Genomic DNA, 18,666 nt, shown 5'->3' with positions numbered 1-18,666 from the left:
ATCACATGTTTTATTTACAGTGTGGGGTGAAAATAGATAAGTGAGTACATTACGTATTTTTGGTCGAGTTTCGACCACTGGACGACCTCTCGTACTTATTTAATACGCAAGCAGGATTTTTGTGACAATTACTCCTCCGAAACTACTGAACCGATTGACATGTTTTTGGTGTCATTGGAAAGAGCGTAACGTGAAGTTGTGCAGGAAACTTTCTTTTTAGGGAAATAATTAGAGAGTGAGGCCCTGGGGCCCTTTAAAGTTTTGTATTTCTCCATAAGATTAACATGGGAAACAAACATTGTTATGAAACTACAGCTGTTGTCAGAAGTGCTGTTCTGCTATTTAATTTAATTTGTTTACAAGGAGAATTGTTTCTTGGTGCCATATGGTCAATGAATTATACTTTTGCATATATTTTAATTGCTATACAATATATAAAATGATATTACTGTAATACATTAAGAGATCTTAATTTAAATAATCAATAAGCAGGATTGAGCTTTTGCCTATACCGTATGTTTCCTGGTAAGTGTGTTGTAACTGTTTCTCATAGTATATTATCAAAGTAAACCCGAATTATTCTTCTCTGCATTCTCACCCCGTAGCGAAGCACGGGCAGAGCAACTAGTTATAAATAATCTATCATTAAGTTTAAGATAAACCTATCACATACATAGTTGTTTTATTTTTTTGATCAGCTGTCTGAAATTGTGAAATAGGCAGTTGACAGTTCTGGTTGTTTACATTTAAATGTCAAAGCAAATGTAAACATTGTGAATTTTCTCATGCTTCCATGGAGACAAATTATTATAATATTTAATTTCTGACAACAGCTGGAGTTTCAAAACAATCTTTGTTTCCCATGTTAATCTTATGGAGAAATGCGAAACTTTAAAGGGCCCCAGGTCCTCACTCTCTAATTATTTCCCTAAAAAGAAAGTTTCCTGCACAACTTCACGTGACGCTCTTTCCAATGACACCAAAAACATGTCAATCGGTTCAGTAGTTTCGGAGGAGTAATTGTCACAGAAATCCTGCTTGCGTATTAAATAAGTAATAGATTAGGTTTAACGAGTACCTAGGTTTGCTGCTACAAGGAAACTAATAAAGTGTTTTTTTTAAGTAAAAAATAGTTATAGCTTGGTATAAAATCAATTAATTTGCCAAGTTTGATCAAAATATATCCATAAACAAGCAAACTACAACTGTTTACAATATTTCTCCTTAAGAATAACATGGGGATTTTAAATTTAAAATTGTTTTAGTTTTCTCCATAACGAATAAGCGTAAAAAAAACTCTTTAATATACTGAATTATTTGTTTTTTAAACTCATTAAGAAGGTCTAGTGGGAAATTGGAAAATTTTATGTTTTTAAGTTGGGGGTTTATGTATTTAAACCCTGTTCCCATGGTCTGATCATGCTGGTTCGCAAACTCATTCAAGTTTATCCTGCCTTACGCCTTTAAACCAAACTAGTTGCTCTGCCCGTGCTTCGCTACGGGGTGAGAATGCAGAAAAGAATCATTTGGTTTTTCTTTAAGATACTATACTTACCAGGAAACATATAGGCAAAGGCTCAATCGTACTTATTGATTATTTAAATGAATATCTCTTAATGTAATACAGTACCATCATTTTATACAGTGTATATCATTTAAAATATATGCAAAAGTATAACTTATTGACCACATGGCACTAAGAAACAATTCTCCTTGTAAACAAATCAAATTAAATAGCAGAACAGCATTTCTGACAACAGCTGGAGTTCCATAACAATGTTTGTTTCCCATGTTAATCTTATGGAGAAATACAAAACTTTAAAGGGCCCCAGGACCTCACTCTCTAATTATTTCCCTATAAAAAAAGTTTCCTGCACCACTTCACGTTACGCTCTTTCCAATGACACCAAAAACATGTCAATCGGTTCAGTAGTTTCGGAGGAGTAATTGTCACAAAAAACCTGCTTGCGTATTAAATAAGTACTAGTGTACATTTTGCTCGAATTCGAGCAATTGTAAAGTATTACAGGATTTTCAAACCAATAACAATCATACTAAGCTATCAACATTTCAACAAAAACACACCTACCTTCCCTGTAGCAGCAAACCTAAGTACTCATATTAAAATTAACTTAATGTTATTTAAATAGGACAAAAAATGACCATTTTCAGGGAATATCATTCTAGAATTAAGCCAGGTAAATGGGAATTCGCTTAGTCTAAAGCTTTGCTGTGGATACACAGTTTTAATAACAGCAATGATTGAAGAATCTGAATTATTACTTATATCCATGAATTTATCTAATAATTATTTCCTGTAAAATATTATTACAGCAGCTCAAAAATATTGGAACAGACTCGGTCAACAAATGACGTAACTGAAAGAATCCCATGCTAATAACATATAGTTTGACAGTTCCATTTAATCAATTTTAAATGTTTACATTCAGGCGAGTGACATATTTTATTTATATTTATGATCCATACCGTTCCTGTTCTAATAATCATGCAGTATTTAATATGTTTGGACCAGCTGTGTGGAATTGTGAAATCAAAATAAATTTGACAAAAAATTAGTTCTGCTTGTTTACATTTTTTTTAATTTTGTGGGTTTGTTCTTTGTTACCATGGATACCATCAATAAATATTTCACTTTTCTGACAACAGCTGGAGTTCCATAACAAATTTTGTTTCCCATGTTAATCTTATGGATAAATACGAAACTTTAAAGGACCCCAGGGCCCCACTCTCTAATTATTTCCCAAAAAAGAAAGTTTCCTGCACAACTTCACGTTAAGCTCTTTCCAATGACACCAAAAACATGTCAATCGGTTCGGTAGTTTCGGAGGAGTAATTGTCACAAAAAACCTGCTTGCGTATTAAATAAGTACTAGTGGTCGTCCTGTGGTCGAAACTCGACCAAAAATAATTAAAGTACAGACTTCTCTATTTTCTCCCCACACTGTAAATAAAACATGTGATTGTAATTTCTTCCATTTGTTTTGATTTTCTGTTTACATTTTGTTGTTATTTCGTCGCCATCATGGCAACCCATATGGTCCATGTTAATTTTTTGAAGTTTTCAAATTCATTTTTTGTTCTTATTTGTTAGCCTATTTTAATTTTTAAAAGTATTCTGCACATCTACAGGAAAATATCTTTCCAACAGTATGCGTAGATTTTCCCTGCGATGCACACGAGCTGAGAAAAAAGGTTTTAAAGAAACATGCTTGCCTATTAATATATAGATAGATAGATTTCATCAAAATTGGACAAAAATTACCCAGGTTATCGTGTTCTCAAACACGTATATAACTCTCTATATATATTTAAGACTCTCTCTCTCTCTCTCTCTCTCTCTCTATATATATTTAAATATATATATATATTATACATATAAACAATTTTGAACGAATGGTGTTTTTAAAGGAAATCAGTCCTACCGTGCCACCCACATACGGTAATAGCTAGTTCCCTATTCGCTAAAATTTGCTAAAAACAAAACAGATTCTAGATTCTGCTACTTATCTGATGCTTAACAAATTTACATAAAAATACATAAATTTGCAAATGGCACAGTAAAATAATTGATTTCAACATTCTAGACATAGTAAAAAGTCTCAACTAGAGATAACGTTATATTACAGAGTTAACTGGCAAATAAGTAACCCAAATGTTAATATTGAGTACTGGCTTGAACAAAAGGCTCGACCACCTGTATTAAAGGATTAAAGCAAACAAAAACCAGATGTTTATGACCTCCAATGTTATTCTTATGGGTCACATTATATCTCTTTTTTGATAGCATTTTCGGAATTCTACTTTTTCCCCCCGTCACAGAGTAGAGACCTTAATTCTTTATTTTGAACCATCTCCCATCTGTATAGGACTTTTCAAGACTCCCACAATTTTGACGCAAAGAATCACATTAAGTAATGAAATAAATAGATTAATTACCTATGTATATAAATTTACACCTTTTGAGTTACTTCTTGGTCAATAACTAATTTTTAACATAAACTGATCTACTTTGAATCAGTAATTACAATATAATTTCTATATCCAATTAATCTACAAATACAAAGTATATATATTTTTGTTAGTGTACAACTCTGTACACCTATATTTTTGTCCACACCAAAAATTTAAAAAAGACAGCAAAAGACTGAATTTATAGCTTTTAGTATTAGTTTATTAAGTATTAATTGATGAATGTAATAATGTAGTAAGGGTTTTTATTGGTATGGCAGGTTTACTTGATTGGGAAAGATATCAATCTGACACAAGAAACACAAAAACAATTCTTATAATATAGGGGTAGTAGGGGAAACCCGTCGTATCGACGGTTACTCTTGAGGTTTTATGTAACTTTAGCTAACTGCGATGATAGAGTGAAAATTTTAGTTAGATTAAGGGAGGATGAGCATTAATAATGAATATGAGATTGTGTAGCTACCTTCAAAAACGTGGTTGGCTTTAGGTTGCCCAAAAGGTTTTTTATGAGTCTTATAATTGTATCTTGTTCATGAGTTTTGTTCATGTTAAAGCCACTTTTACTATATGGGAAAAGGATTTCATTGGTCTGTCATCTTACGGGAAGAGTCTATACAGTATTACTAAACTGGTTACATCTGCTTTAGGAAAATCATTCAGACCGTATTTGGATTGCATAAGTGAATCACCATCTTTAGTCATAAAATGCAGAATTTTATCAGCATATTAAATCAGTTTTTTGTATTTGATAAAAATATCTGATTCTCCAGAAGGCATAAACATTCTTACTTCGATCCAAGCAATTTTAATTCCTTCTCCTGCCACATCAACCAATGTAATCATCTGTGTTTTTAATCATCTGTACTTATTTGCTACCTATGATTAACTTCTGGCGTAGTTTTGCCTTGGCCGTATCAATCACATAAAGTTGTGCATTTTAAGGATGGGATGGACCATAATTGAAGTGAATTTGACCACAAATCTTAAACATTTGCTGAACCACATCCATAACCTAGTCCTAGTCCGGTTTGGTTGGCAACAAATTATGCAAATGAGATGAGATGTAAAGGCACTGTTGTATTTCCGAATGTTTTTATGTAGTGAGGTTTATATGCATTGTTCGATCTAGCTAGATATGTACAATTGTACATCAAAGTAAAAACCCTTCCCCGCTTTTTTTAAAACATGAACTGCCATTAATTCACCTACTGCACCAAACCATAGATTAAACCTACTCCGTGCATAATCTATTCCAAAACTTGGAACACAGCTCACATCCTCAACGTGCTCATCTACAAATGATTATTGAAAGTAGACCAAAAAAGCAAGTGCAAACCCCTACAATAAATATAATCTAACCCGATAAGGAATTGTTAAATCTGTTCCTTTGAAATTGATAAATATCCAACTGATTTTATAATAAGTGTTTAATGCTTAAAAGCATAGATTTTTGAACAAAAAATTTAAAACATCATAAAATCATCAAGTTCAAACTATAAAAAGCTTGCGATGCAGTGAAGAATAAATTTTTCCTACAGTTACCTAACAATGTACATGTTCTCACACTGATTTGAGAAAGCAAAGTGGCCAATTCGCTCATCAGTGAGACAATGTTAACATTGTCTCACTCTAATTACTTTGTCTCACTCCAGATTTGCAACGTGAAGGCACAAATAGTGAGCGCGTAACATGCGAAATACGTTGGCAGCACTGGCTGTAAATCAGCTGGTCAGCTGTTGTACTGTTGTATTTGTCACTTCACATTAAATGTTATATTAAAAGTTCACTTCTGTGTAAAAATAGGTTATGTTTCTTCACAAATTTATTTGTTTTATGGTAACTGTAGGAAAAGTATAATGTGCAACTCGTGTTCAAAGTACAATTGCCTCACTCGAGAAACCATTCCTCACTCGCCTACGGCTCGTGAGTAAGGATTTCTCTTGAGTGAGTCAATTGCTCACTTTTCTCACTAGTTGCACAAATAACTATTTAAATCATAAATAATAATGTAAACATTTAATTTTGACAGTTTCAGTAAATGCTCATAACACTTGACCTTTGAAATACAATTTTAAAATTAACAGCTGGTTCATTAAAAGTAGTGTAAAATTATACATATGTTCATATTATAAACAAATCTGCTGAGGGAACTTTAAAGGCCTCTAGGGCAGACCCCCAAGGGAATTTACCACGTTTCTCTTTTGATGGCTCATCTACAGATCAAGATTTTTCTTAAGAGACCCCTACTGAGTTTCTACGCCCAGACGTTCTCTCAAATTAGCTGTCACAAAGAAAAACAGTTTCAAATTAATATATGTAAAGTTTTTTTTGTTTCTCGTGTTGATAGTGTTGTCTCTTTTTAATTCGGGTAATCCTGATCCTGATACCCAAACAAAATTCCTTAAAACCTACATTTTACATCCTTAACCTATAACAGTAGTACCTATATGATGTGATTTTTCATTCTATTGCTTAGGTGGAAGCTGAAAGTCGAAAAGTGGAGTTTGCGAGACTTCTGGAAGAACATGCCCAAGTAATCCGAAAGTTGAAGCAGATGGAAGAGGATGGGGCAGCTCTTGGTGCGTCACACGCGTGAACATACGTAGTCGAACTCCATTGTGAATACTTGTACATAGCTTGAGGTATGAGGAAACAAGAGGAACTGTAATATATATTTAGTGAACCTGTTGGTCCATCACACTTAAACATAAAGCCAATTTACGGTATAGGATATTTTTCAAATAATATTTTTTCATGAATATGATATCAAAATAGTGTTGCCAAGATAGTTGATATTCTAGCAAGTTTTGTTCATAGACTGATACTCATAACACAATTGTTATCAATCAAGGTGAAAGTTATGACTCAAAATAGTTAATGTTAATAACCTCGCCTCAGAAAACCTGCAGTGCGGACTAAGCAAATTTCCATTTGCCACCTTTTGGTTGCAAATTAGCTGTTGTCATAAATTAAAAAAAAATAATAGTGCTGCACCCTGTTGGTAAAACTATTAACTTTGGACACACACATATATATATATATATGAATTTGAACGGATGCACATCAAAACGGGGACATCAAAACAAAAAAGTAAATCGGTTCCGGGTCCAGGTCTTACCGTGAGACCTAGGTAATGGCTTAAAAAACAAGACCTAACCTCAAAAGCAGTTTTACACTAACGTTGTCAGATGTAATTCCCTTGCTCAAAATAAAAATTAAAAAAAGTAATTCGTATAATTTGAATTTGATTTAAGATTGATGATGAGAGCCCCCAATATCAATAGTGAGGTGGGCTGGTGATCATCACAGTATTATTTACTTTTCCTGTGGTACGATATATGAATTTGAACGGATGGTGTTTTTGGCTTCTGGGGACCTCAAAAAAAATCGGTCCTTGGTCCAGGTTTTACCGAGACCTGGTAATAACTTATTTCCTATATGGGAAATTTGCTAAAAGTGAACAATAGAAGTAACTGCATTTGCCGAATAACATAAGAATTTCTGTATTCCTTTGCAAAGCCCACAAAGATAAACACTTATGTTGTATTTAGATTAGTAGGTAGGCCTACTCTATGTACTATTTTTTTTTTAAGAGAAGCACACCTAGACAAAAACTAGACAAAACATACAGTATTCTAGTAGTTAAACAATTAACTATAATTCATAAATAGCTATAGTACAAATTCCTAAATATATAATACAGATAATATTAAAGTTAGGGTCTGTATGTAAGGTTGAGATATATTATTTTTTACCATGCTGAGGAGAAGAACGATTCATGTGGTTTGTTGACCTTGAGTTTAAACAAAAAATATATATGTTCAAATACAGTCTTATACATTATCAAATTTAGCTTTGGCAACACTCTCAAGTGCATCCAATTTTCTATGAATGCACCATCATTTAAAGCTAGATCTAAATCACATTTTTTTAAATATTGGACTTTTGTTTAAAAACGCACAGTATAAATTTGTTTTAAAAACATATCCCAACAATTGTGAATAGCAACAATGTATTTCAGTGTTTGGTAACAGACTGGATAATTGTCATAACTTGCTTTTTCTTATTTATTTTAAATGTGTTGTTAAATCTTACCAAAGACTTCACGAGTTTCTAATCCTGTAAGAATAGATGGCTTTTAGTTTATTTGGACAATTTACCTACATCAACTTCTATATTTTTATAGGTGAATACTGTTACTAAATAGTTTTCTTTGTTGTTTTCTTGTTCATTAGTTCCTTTGATTAAGGTTATTTTTATTTGTTATTATATCACTGTATAGAGAGAGGAGATAGTGGAAACAGTTAGTAAAATGTGTTTTTCCTACAGTTATCTGACAAAGCAGGCTTCCTTGCAGTCTTTCAAGCATGCAAAGAAGCTAAATTGCTGCATTTACTTACTTTTGCCGCACTCATTTTACTTTGGCATACTACAGTATAAAAAAAAAAAAAAAAAAAAAACACTCAAAACAGTGAGCTTTTATAAGGCATTTGATATGTGTACGCTTGAAAATAAGTTGGTAACACTTAAAGTACGCTTGAAAATAAGTTGGTAACACTTAAAGATACTATATTGATACTACAGCTTAACCTGCTGTTGCTTTGTGTATAATATTATATTTTCATTCGCTTGTATTTAACATAACCTAAAACGTGTTGTTTAGTGTTCTAAAGACTAATTATTTATATGCTTTATAGTAACTGTAGGAAAAATAAATAATGTGTAACCTTTGCTGCACTCGAGAAACTTTCCATTAGTAAACATTTTTCTCATGTGCAGCAAAGTGTCACTTCACGCACTAGTTACACAAATTAATAACTATAGTGGCACACTAGCAAAATGTGGTATTTTGTATTGAAATAAATTTGCTAACAAAATCAAAACATCACAATTATATTTATTTAGTCTGTAGGTTTTAATCCTCAGTATTATTAAGTTTTTATCTTTTATAGGGAAATAGTTGTATGTACAACATGGTGTCAAAATAACTAATAAACTTTAGTGACAATAATCACTTTATGAGGTGCTTTATCTAGCAGATTGTAGTCTTATTACTTTTTAGATAGCAACTTATATGTTTGTAAAATAAAATTATTTTTAAAGTATATCATTTGTTGGATTTTTTCGCTTTAACCGTTCCCACTATTATAGTTTAGTTTAGTTTTTCTAGTATGGGCTGTTAAAAAATTAACAGGGGGGTCTCCAGACTTTTTACTAACCCTGTATATCAAATGGTTAGTACCTATGTCAAAATTAAGGCTATATTGTAAGGGAACCGGAGTTTTGCCAACGGGTGTCAGGTAGATGGGGGCATGCCTTCGGCCACCTCTTGGTGCGGAAATCTGCCAACGGTGGTGGTGGGAGAAAGATTGTGAGGGAGGGAGGAAGAGCGATTGTCAGGGTTGTCTACGCTTGACAGTTATGCGCTAGTCGCAGTGGGTTAGGTTAGGTTAAGTTAGGTTAGGTTAAAAATTCAATACATTTCTTTCCACAGTAAGAGTTGCATAACTTCATTACTTTGAACACAGTCAGCATCCTGCCTGGTTTGTCCACCCCTAGCGGAAGCCACCCTCACGGTCACGTGTAATCTCTCTCTCTCCCCCTCCCCCTCTCGCGCAACCCACAACCGTTGGCAAAACTCCGCAGTATGTGGAATTCATGGATGGGGACCCTTTCTACCTGATACCCGTTGGCAAAACTCCTACACTCATATTGTAAATAAAGAAATATAAAAGCTAAAGAACCCATGGTACTTACTATTGAGTTGTTCTTGTATAGACTTCTTTAAAGTGAATAATCTATCTATATATATAGTACGCTAAGCCGATTTTTGTAAACATAACTCCTCCCTCATTTTTGGACCGATTTTGATTATTAAAGTGTCAAAAGAATGGCCCTGATCTGTAGTTATGCAAAGTGTTTTTATTTTTTGGGAATCTTTATTAGTTTGGGCTGGTCTCCCATCAAAGTTGGGTTTTCTCCCATAAGATTAACATGAGGGAATCTAAATATTTAATTGGAAACTTTGTCTCCACTAATTTAAGAGAACGACTGGGCGTAGAAACTTGGTAGAGGTGTCCAAAGAAATGTCTTGGTCTGTAGATAAGTTATCAAAAGAAAAACGAAGTAAATTCCCTTAGGGCTCTGCCCCAGAAGCCTTTAAAAGATACCTCCACAGATTTGTTTACATTTTGGCCATGTGGATAATACTTTTTCCTACAGTTACCTAACAATGTACATGTTCTCTCACTGATTTGAGAAAGCAAAGTGGCCAATTCGCTCATCAGTAAGACAATGTTAACATTGTCTCACTCTAATTACTTTGTCTCACTCCAGATTTGCAACGTGAAGGCACGAAATAGTGAGCACGTAACATGCAGGCAACGTCGTATGCGCGCGAAATACGTTGGCAGCACTGGCTGTAAATCAGCTGGTCAGCTGTTGTACTGTTGTATTTGTCACTTCACATTAAATGTTATATTAAAAGTTCACTTCTGTGCAAAAATAGGTTATGTTTCTTCATAAATTATGGTAACAAATTATGGTTTTATGGTAACTGTAGGAAAAGTATAATGTGCAACTCGAGTTCAAAATACAATTGCCTCACTCGAGAAACCATTCCTCACGTGAGTAAGGATTTCTCTCGAGTGAGTCAATTGCTCACTTTTCTCACTAGTTGCACAAATAACTATTTAATTAAACAGCTGTTTATTTTTAAATAGTATTTTAAACAAAACACATTTATTGAGAGTTACTGAATTGTCCAAAGGAAGTATTTGCAATGTTATTTTCTTTAACTCTTAGAGAGCCTTTGAATGTTATTGGGCCAACGAAAAGGCATTGTGCGTGCATGTTTACTAGCGCTACTCAGCAACAAAAATAATTTAATTTATCTCTAAAAAACATATTCTTAAAGTGCACTGAGCAGCAGTCTAAAAAATACTATGTAACTTTCTCATATAATTACAAAATGCTCAAACTCGCATTGTGACATTAATTTATGAATCAGCTTATATTTCTCCAACAGTTATTCATCTGCAGAAGAAGTTCAAGTGTGCTCTTATCGTGTCTAATAACATCCAAACACAAAAACCTTGCCTAAAATGGTACCTATCTTGACACATTATTTGTAGTGGCCTATATTACGGACCGTGGCCCACTGGGTTGGTAACATCATTGAAAGTAACACGATATTTTGGCTGGAAGAGTAAATACTATTTAAGCAGCTACTGTCATGACAGAAAGGTCATATTCCTTTTAAACTAGATCACATCATCCTTTATAAGATACGTTGATTAACAATGCATGTAAACGTAAATATTTACGTAACAGCCAATTTACAGTATGTTTTTCTCTTTGGAAATGCCATATTGCTATTTGATTTGCATTATTTGTTGCCAATGAAGCCACACGACCATAACGAGGAGGCCCCCAACCGTCGATTTCGACGGGTTTCACCTAGTCTGTTTTAATCTCCTCTGTGTTATTTATAGTAGAAAGCACAGAGTAAGTTTGTTTGTTTGAGATTTATTGACACTCAGATTTGATAAATAAATATTCGTTTGTTATGATTAACTTAATTCACATGTTTCAGCTGATAGAATAACGTAAATTTACAGAATAATATAATAGATTGTTTTTAAGAAAAAAAATACTAAAAATGAGTGATTTGTATACTTCCCTGATGTAGTGGGCAAAAGGAGCTTTAAAGTGACCCCTCATTTATGAAAATTGGTGAAGAATTAAGGAAGTCGTGGCGTACCGACAAAAAAAAGTACTTTAAAAATTATAATCCATATTATAAATCCCAAAGTACCCGTGAACTTTTGAGAAAACTACAAGTCACACCCCCATAAACCATATTCTTAAAATGTTCGTCATGACGAGAAACCTTGCGCAAAACTATCCATTATTTCATAAGTCCTAAATATATTTCATAGCTATACAGGGTGATTGATATAAGTGTGCCAGCAGTTTTATTCGAAAAACTATAAGAGATATCAAAAAAAGTTAAATGGTGAGTGCATTGGATTTTTTATTAAAAAAATTGTAGTCAAGTCAAAAAAATTATTTTAGCCGCCATTTTTCCAACATGGCCGCCAACTTTGATTTTTCTTATAGAACACCCTGTATTTTATGGTAGAAAATGTAATTTTAAGACAATTTTATTCTTGTGATTTTTTTCATAAACCTAAGGCCGGGGCCACACTCGTCTTATCTCGCTGAATTTTTTCTACGGACGTTACCCGTGGGTTTGAGAGATGCATTACGGTATATGGGGCAGGCCACACTAGAGTAAAAACGTCCGTGAACGCGTTTGTCAGTCTCGCTGGTTTTACCAGCGAGACTGACAAACGGAATTGCACGGGTATTCTCTACTAACATTCCACGGGCGTTGCACGTAAAACTAGTCGCGGGGCATTGCGGCTTATGGAAGTGAACACACTCATCTTATCTCGCTGAATTTTTTCCACGGACGTTTCTAGTTTTAACCTGTACAGTGAGCGCGGAGGGGGGGAGGCGGAACACGGACACGGACGATTTTATATTGCTAGTGTGGCATGCTCTATCAGTCTCACTGGTTTGCCCGAAAAACCTATCTCGTAAGACGAGTGTGGCCACGGTCAAACTGTTTCACGTGCGTCGCACGTGAAAACGGAAAAAAGTCTCGCTGGTTAAAAATTGTAAGTGTGGCCCCGGCCTAACCGTTTCAAAGATAATAATGGTTAAAGTTTTGAAATTTCTGCATGAGAAAGAGTTTCGATAAAGGCCTAAGCAAGCATGCCAGCTGTTTTATTCGAAAACCATTCAAAATTTCACAACTTAAACCATTATTATCTTTGAAACGGTTAGGTCGATGAAAAAAATCACAAGAATAAAATTGTCTTAAAATTACATTTTCTACCAGAATACATCATAAAATACAGGATGTTCCATAAGAAAAATCAAAGTTGGCGGCCATATTGCAAAAATTGCTGCTAAAATAATTTTTTTGACTTAACTACAATTTTTTGAATAAAAAGTCCAAGGCACTTACCATTTAACTTTTTTTGATATCTCTTATGGTTTTCGAATCAAACGGCTGGCACACTTATATCAATCACCCTGTATGTATATTTATAACTAGCTGTACCCCACGGGCTTTGCCCCGTTTAACTTCTTAACTTTTAAGATGAGCTCGTTCGCATGGCTCAATCACGTCCTGGTTGAAGTTCGTTTGCTACGCTAACTCACCTTTAGGTTGGAGCTCGTTCGCTACGCTAACTCACTTCCAGGTTGAAGTTTGTTCGCTACGCTCACTCACCTTTTGGTTGCAAATTGGCTATAGTCATAAATTTAAAAAAATAATAGTGCTGCCCCCTGTTGGTAATCCTTGTAACTTTAATGCTATTGAACATCATAGAACAGAATCAAATAATTGTTCAGTTGCACCAGCTGTTAAGATTCTTTAATTCCATTTAAATATGAGTACTCATAAGGTTAACATGGGAAACTCCAGAGCCACTGGGGCGGAGCCCGAAAGCCCGATCAGAATAAAAACTACCTACTTAGTTTTCCTATTTAATGCCCAAAGAATCAGTGTACCGAATTTCAGCCTCCTAGGTAAATGGGAAGTGGGAAAATTAGTGATGAGTGAGTGAGTGAGTCAGTCAGTGAGGGCTTTGCCTTTTATATATTTAGATACAGGGTGTTCATTTGACAACTTTCCATATCTGTTCTGTGCAAAGGTAAAGCTTTTAACACTTGTTTGTTCTCATTTCCCCCTAATTTTGCCATGCCAAATCCAATAAAATTATTTTCAATTTTGAAAAATGTCTCAAAAGAGCCCAAATTGGGGGGTTAGGTGTGCTTTTTGAGAAATTTTCAAATGTAAACATGAGTTGTTGTATTATACATCGATTTAAAGGTCTAATCACCCCGATCATTTTGTGCAAAAAAAAATTAATTATCTTTAACCGTATTTACAGGTGAGTCAAAACATTTAAAAAAAGGACTTTGAAGTTAAGTACCGTATTACCCTAACTACTGAACGGAACAGCGCCAAATTTCTTTCCAAGCTTATTCTTGAGCTACTCTTAAAGATAACTTGTAGTAAGGGCATTTTCCATGTTATTTTCTATTTTTAAAAAATCTCAAATTTGAAGAATAAATGAAAGCTGAAAACTCAAAATTCTTAAATAGCAAGGTATAACAAATTTCATACCGGCGGATATATCCGCTTCCCATCCGGAACATCAAAAACCATAAGCGGATATATCCGCCACCCGTCCTTTATCGCCAAAGACTTAGGCGGATATATCCGTCACCCATCCGGGAAGGGTTAAAGTAAAAAAGTATTAACAGGCCATATAAAATAGATTTAACATATTTACGCATTAAAGACTAAAAAGTAGAAAATAATTAATTTTTAAATAAAAATACTTTTTAAAAATGCCACGTTTTCAACGCTTTTAAAAGTAGAAAATAATTTATAAATCTGTTGAGAGAATAAATACTTGTAAGTTTTAAAACAAAAAACGTAGGGTGCATGCAATAGTTTATTTACCTTCACCTATTGAACTAATGTATCAATTGCATGCACCCCACATTTTTCGTTTTAAATTTTACAAGTATTTATACTCTCCACATATTTATAAATTATTTTCTACTTTTTAGAGCGTTTAAAAACGTTTTGTTTTAAAAAAGTTTTTTTATTCATAAATTATTTTCTACTTTTTAGTTTTGAATGTGTGTGGATGTTAAATCTATTTCAATCATCTATATCAGGTTAAGACAGAGTCATGTGGGAAATCTAAGGTTTATTTGAGTTTCTTTTCATATAATTATGTATTAGATTGAATGTATGACCTACCTACTAACTATAAAATTATCAATCTACAGTGCAACCTTGATAAGAAGACCCTCGATAACAAGTCACCCTTGATAAAAAGTGTCATTTTCAAAACCACTTAAAATTATTTTACCCCTAATCACATGTTATTACAAACCAAACCTCGATAAGAAGTCAACCTTGATAACAAGTCTTATTTTACAATCCCCATGAGAGTCTTGTTATCAAGGTTCTACTGTGTTAAATTTATTGTTTACTTTATAGAATCTATATATATAAAATCCAATGTATGTTTGTATGTTTGTCCTTTATGGACTCCAAAACCGCTCGACAGATTGTAATGAAACTTTCAGGCATTATTAAGCATTATTCAAGGATGGTTTGTGTGAAGTTTGGTGCAGATCCGTCAATAGGGCTCTGCCCCAGTGGCTCTGGAGTTTCCCATGTTAACCTTATGAGTACTCATATTTAAATGGAATTAAAGAATCTTAACAGCTGGTGCAACTAAACAATTATTTGATTCTGTGATGTTCAATAGCATTAAAAAGTTAATAGGTTTACCAACAGGGTGCAGCACTATATTTATTTTTAATTTATGAGAACAGCTAATTTGCAACCAAAAGGTGAGTGAGCGTAGCGAACGAACTTCAACCTGGAGGCGAGTTAGCGTAGCGAACGAGCTCCAACCTAAAGGTGAGTGAGTGTAGCAAACGAACTTCAACCAGGACGTGATTGAGCCATGCGAACGAGCATAAAACCATAAAAGATAAAAACATAAAACCACAATAGGACAGGACGACGTCTGTCGGGCCAGCTAGTACTAAATAAATAACAATTGACATTATTAACAAACACCTTTATATCTGCAATCAGATTGTTTATCTTTATTTTGAAATGTTTGTTTGCATATATAATCTCTTGCGAGCATAACCTGTACCTCTTAACCTATGCTCTTCGGACTGTCAAATTTAAGTATTTACAGCTGACTTAAATTAATTGATATACAGTATTTACATTCTTTCAAAATGTAAACAAGGAAAATTTGGAAGCCGATGGGGTGTAGCCCAAGGGAAATATTAAAATTAAATTATATAATATTGAATTGTCATCCATTTGTGAGCTATGTTTCAAATTTCAAGTCTCTACCCTAGTGGAAGACATCAATTGAAAACAATAGAAAAAATCTATTGATATCACTAGATGCTTAGTGATATCAATAGACGTCATGGATATCATTACAAGTAAATACAAACAAATAGACATCACTGAAAACTTAGTCAATACATATCACTAGACATCTATAAACATAAAATATATCAATATAGATCATTAGAGCAAACAAATCGTTCATTGATATCAATAGAGAATATTTTTTAAATACGTTAGATGTAAATATAAATCAATAGACATCAATACGGGTAAATAAAATTCAAAATATCTCTAAAATGAATCACATATGAGCATTATGGATTATACAAACTATCAATGTAAAGTGGTTAAATAAACAGTAATAAGAATGTTATTTTTTGAAAAAAGGAAAAACTCTAGTTTTAGGTCATAGACGTTAGCTGAGGTACCTAAAACTTAATATAATTTAAAAATATATCATTTTAAAATTGTTGTAAAACAGTTACAACTTGTATTAAATCTTATTTTTAAACTGCCAAAAACTGATTGCTAAACAATTTTAAAATTGTTGTAAATCAGTTTACAACTTGTATTAAAACTAATTTTTTTAAACTTCAAAAAACTGATTGTTAAACATTTTTTAAATTGTTTCAATCTTATATCAACATTGTTGTAATATGAAGTTTAAATCAAAATGTTTTAAAATTGTTATACAACAATTGTAATACAGCTTTTGACAACTTTTAACAATTTCTTTTAATGGGTTATTTTTAGGGATAAAAATCACTCACAAATTTATCATTTAATTCCTTATTTCTAGAAATCAATAAAAATAAATTGTATTGACACTATTCACATCACCCAAGTAGTAAGAAAACAGTTTGAACTGGTAATAAAACAGTTTTGAAACATGTTAAAGCATAATTACATGCATGGGTAGCTACATGCTTGAAATGACACAAATGCCATTGAAAAATCTTTTAAGTTCAATTATGAGGCCTAACACAGCTTCTCGCATTCAAAGTGGCTATCATTACATAGTCAGATATGAAGTGTTCGTGGCGTAGTGGCTTAGACAGCCGGCTACCATGCTGGAGTCCCAGGTTCAAATCACGGAAACACCACAAGCTTTTTGACAATAATTATATTTCTTTTTCATTTTTATTTTATTTTTAGTGCATAGTAGATGTGATTCAATGTGTTGAAACGAATTAAAAATAGTTTATTAACAAGCTACAAATTATTTTCAATTAAGCTAATGACTCGGATTCTATATTTACTTGTATTGATATGTATTGATGTGTATTGATGTGTATTGGCCCAAATACACATACGTATCAATACGTATCAATATACAATTTTTGTATTGATATATATTGATCTCTTCCACTAGGGTAGCTCATCGTGAACTTTGTTTAAAATTTACATCAAAATTTGTAAGAAAGCGAGCTAATGAAATCAAGCCCATGGGGCTTAGACCAAGAGAAATATGAAAATTAAATGATATAATATTGCATTGTCATCCATTTGTGAGCTATGCTTCAAATTTCAAGTCTCTAGCTCATCGGGAAGTATCAAAATTTGCAAGAAAGCGAGTTAATAAAAACAAGCCCATGGGGCGTAGCCTAAGGGAAATATGAAAATTAAATGATATAATATTGGATTGTCTTCCTTTATGAGCTATATTTCAAGTTTCAAGTCTCTAGCTCATTGGGAAGTTAGTATGAAATTGATTGCAAAATTTGTACCGGGCAAGAAAGCGAGCTAATAAAAACGTTTTAATAATATACCCCCGCCGCAGCAAACCTGCCGACTAAGCGAATTTCCATTTGTCTGAATTGATTTTCAGTTAAATATATTTTAATAACATTAGGTTTAGCGAGTACCTAGGTTTGCTGCTACAACGAAACTAATAAAGTGTGTTTTTGAGTAAAATATTGATAGCTTAGTACAAAATAAATAAATCTGCCAAGTTTGATCAAAATATATTCATGAACAAGCAAACTACAACATTTGACAATATTCTCCATAAGAATAACATGGGAATTTTAAATTTACAATTTTTAAAATTTTCTCCGTTACTAATAATCGAACAAAAATACTTTTATATACTAAATTATTTGTTTTTTTAAGCTCTTTAAAAAGGTCTAAAGAGAAATTGGGAAATTTTGTGTTTTGAGGGTCAAAAGTGAGAAAAACCAATTTTTACCCCATAAAACCCCCCAATAAAGCCCCGTTCCCATGGTCCGATCGTGCTGGTTCGCGAACTCATTCAAGTTTATCCCGCTTTACACCTTTAAACCAAATTTCATCAAAATCGGACAAAAATTACTCAAGTTATCGCGCGTTCACGGACGTATATATATATATATATATATATATACATATATAAAAATTTGGACGAATAGTGTTTTTGGCCTCTGGGGACATAAAAATGAAAAAGTAAATCGGTCCCGGGTCTAGGTCTTACCGTGCCACCTACGGTAATAGCTACTTCCCTATAGGGAAATTCGCTAAAAACAAGGGGCGTATGCAATAGATCATAATAGTTCATTAAATTAACCCTAGCGCTGGCAAACGCCGGATATACGGCGCGAACGGCCGCGGCCGAAATGGCAACGCCGGATATACGTCGCCAATGAAGGTGTTACGGTAGGCCTATATATAATTTTTTTTTTTTTTTTTATAGTTTTGTTTGCTTTTTAGGGCTATTG

At 33.3% G+C, this 18,666-nt stretch overlaps 1 protein-coding gene across 1 annotated transcript in view; it reads left to right on the top strand.

Moving 5' to 3' along the window:
• Positions 1-9,100, top strand: part of LOC128983968 (uncharacterized) — a 69,544-nt gene extending 60,444 nt beyond the window's left edge. The window contains exon 4 of the mRNA XM_054403249.1: positions 6,470-9,100. Coding sequence (XP_054259224.1) covers positions 6,470-6,589 — 120 coding nt within the window. The 3' untranslated portion in view covers positions 6,590-9,100. The remainder of the gene's footprint in view (positions 1-6,469) is intronic.
• Positions 9,101-18,666: the final 9,566 nt, after the last annotated feature.

This window comes from Macrosteles quadrilineatus, unplaced genomic scaffold, assembly GCF_028750875.1.
Source record: "Macrosteles quadrilineatus isolate MER2022 unplaced genomic scaffold, UCM_ALF_1.0 Scaffold_2__2_contigs__length_208266976, whole genome shotgun sequence".
NCBI lineage: Eukaryota > Metazoa > Arthropoda > Insecta > Hemiptera > Cicadellidae > Macrosteles > Macrosteles quadrilineatus.
Note: the sequence above shows the minus strand (reverse complement) of the source record. Positions and strands in the feature narration are given on the sequence as shown.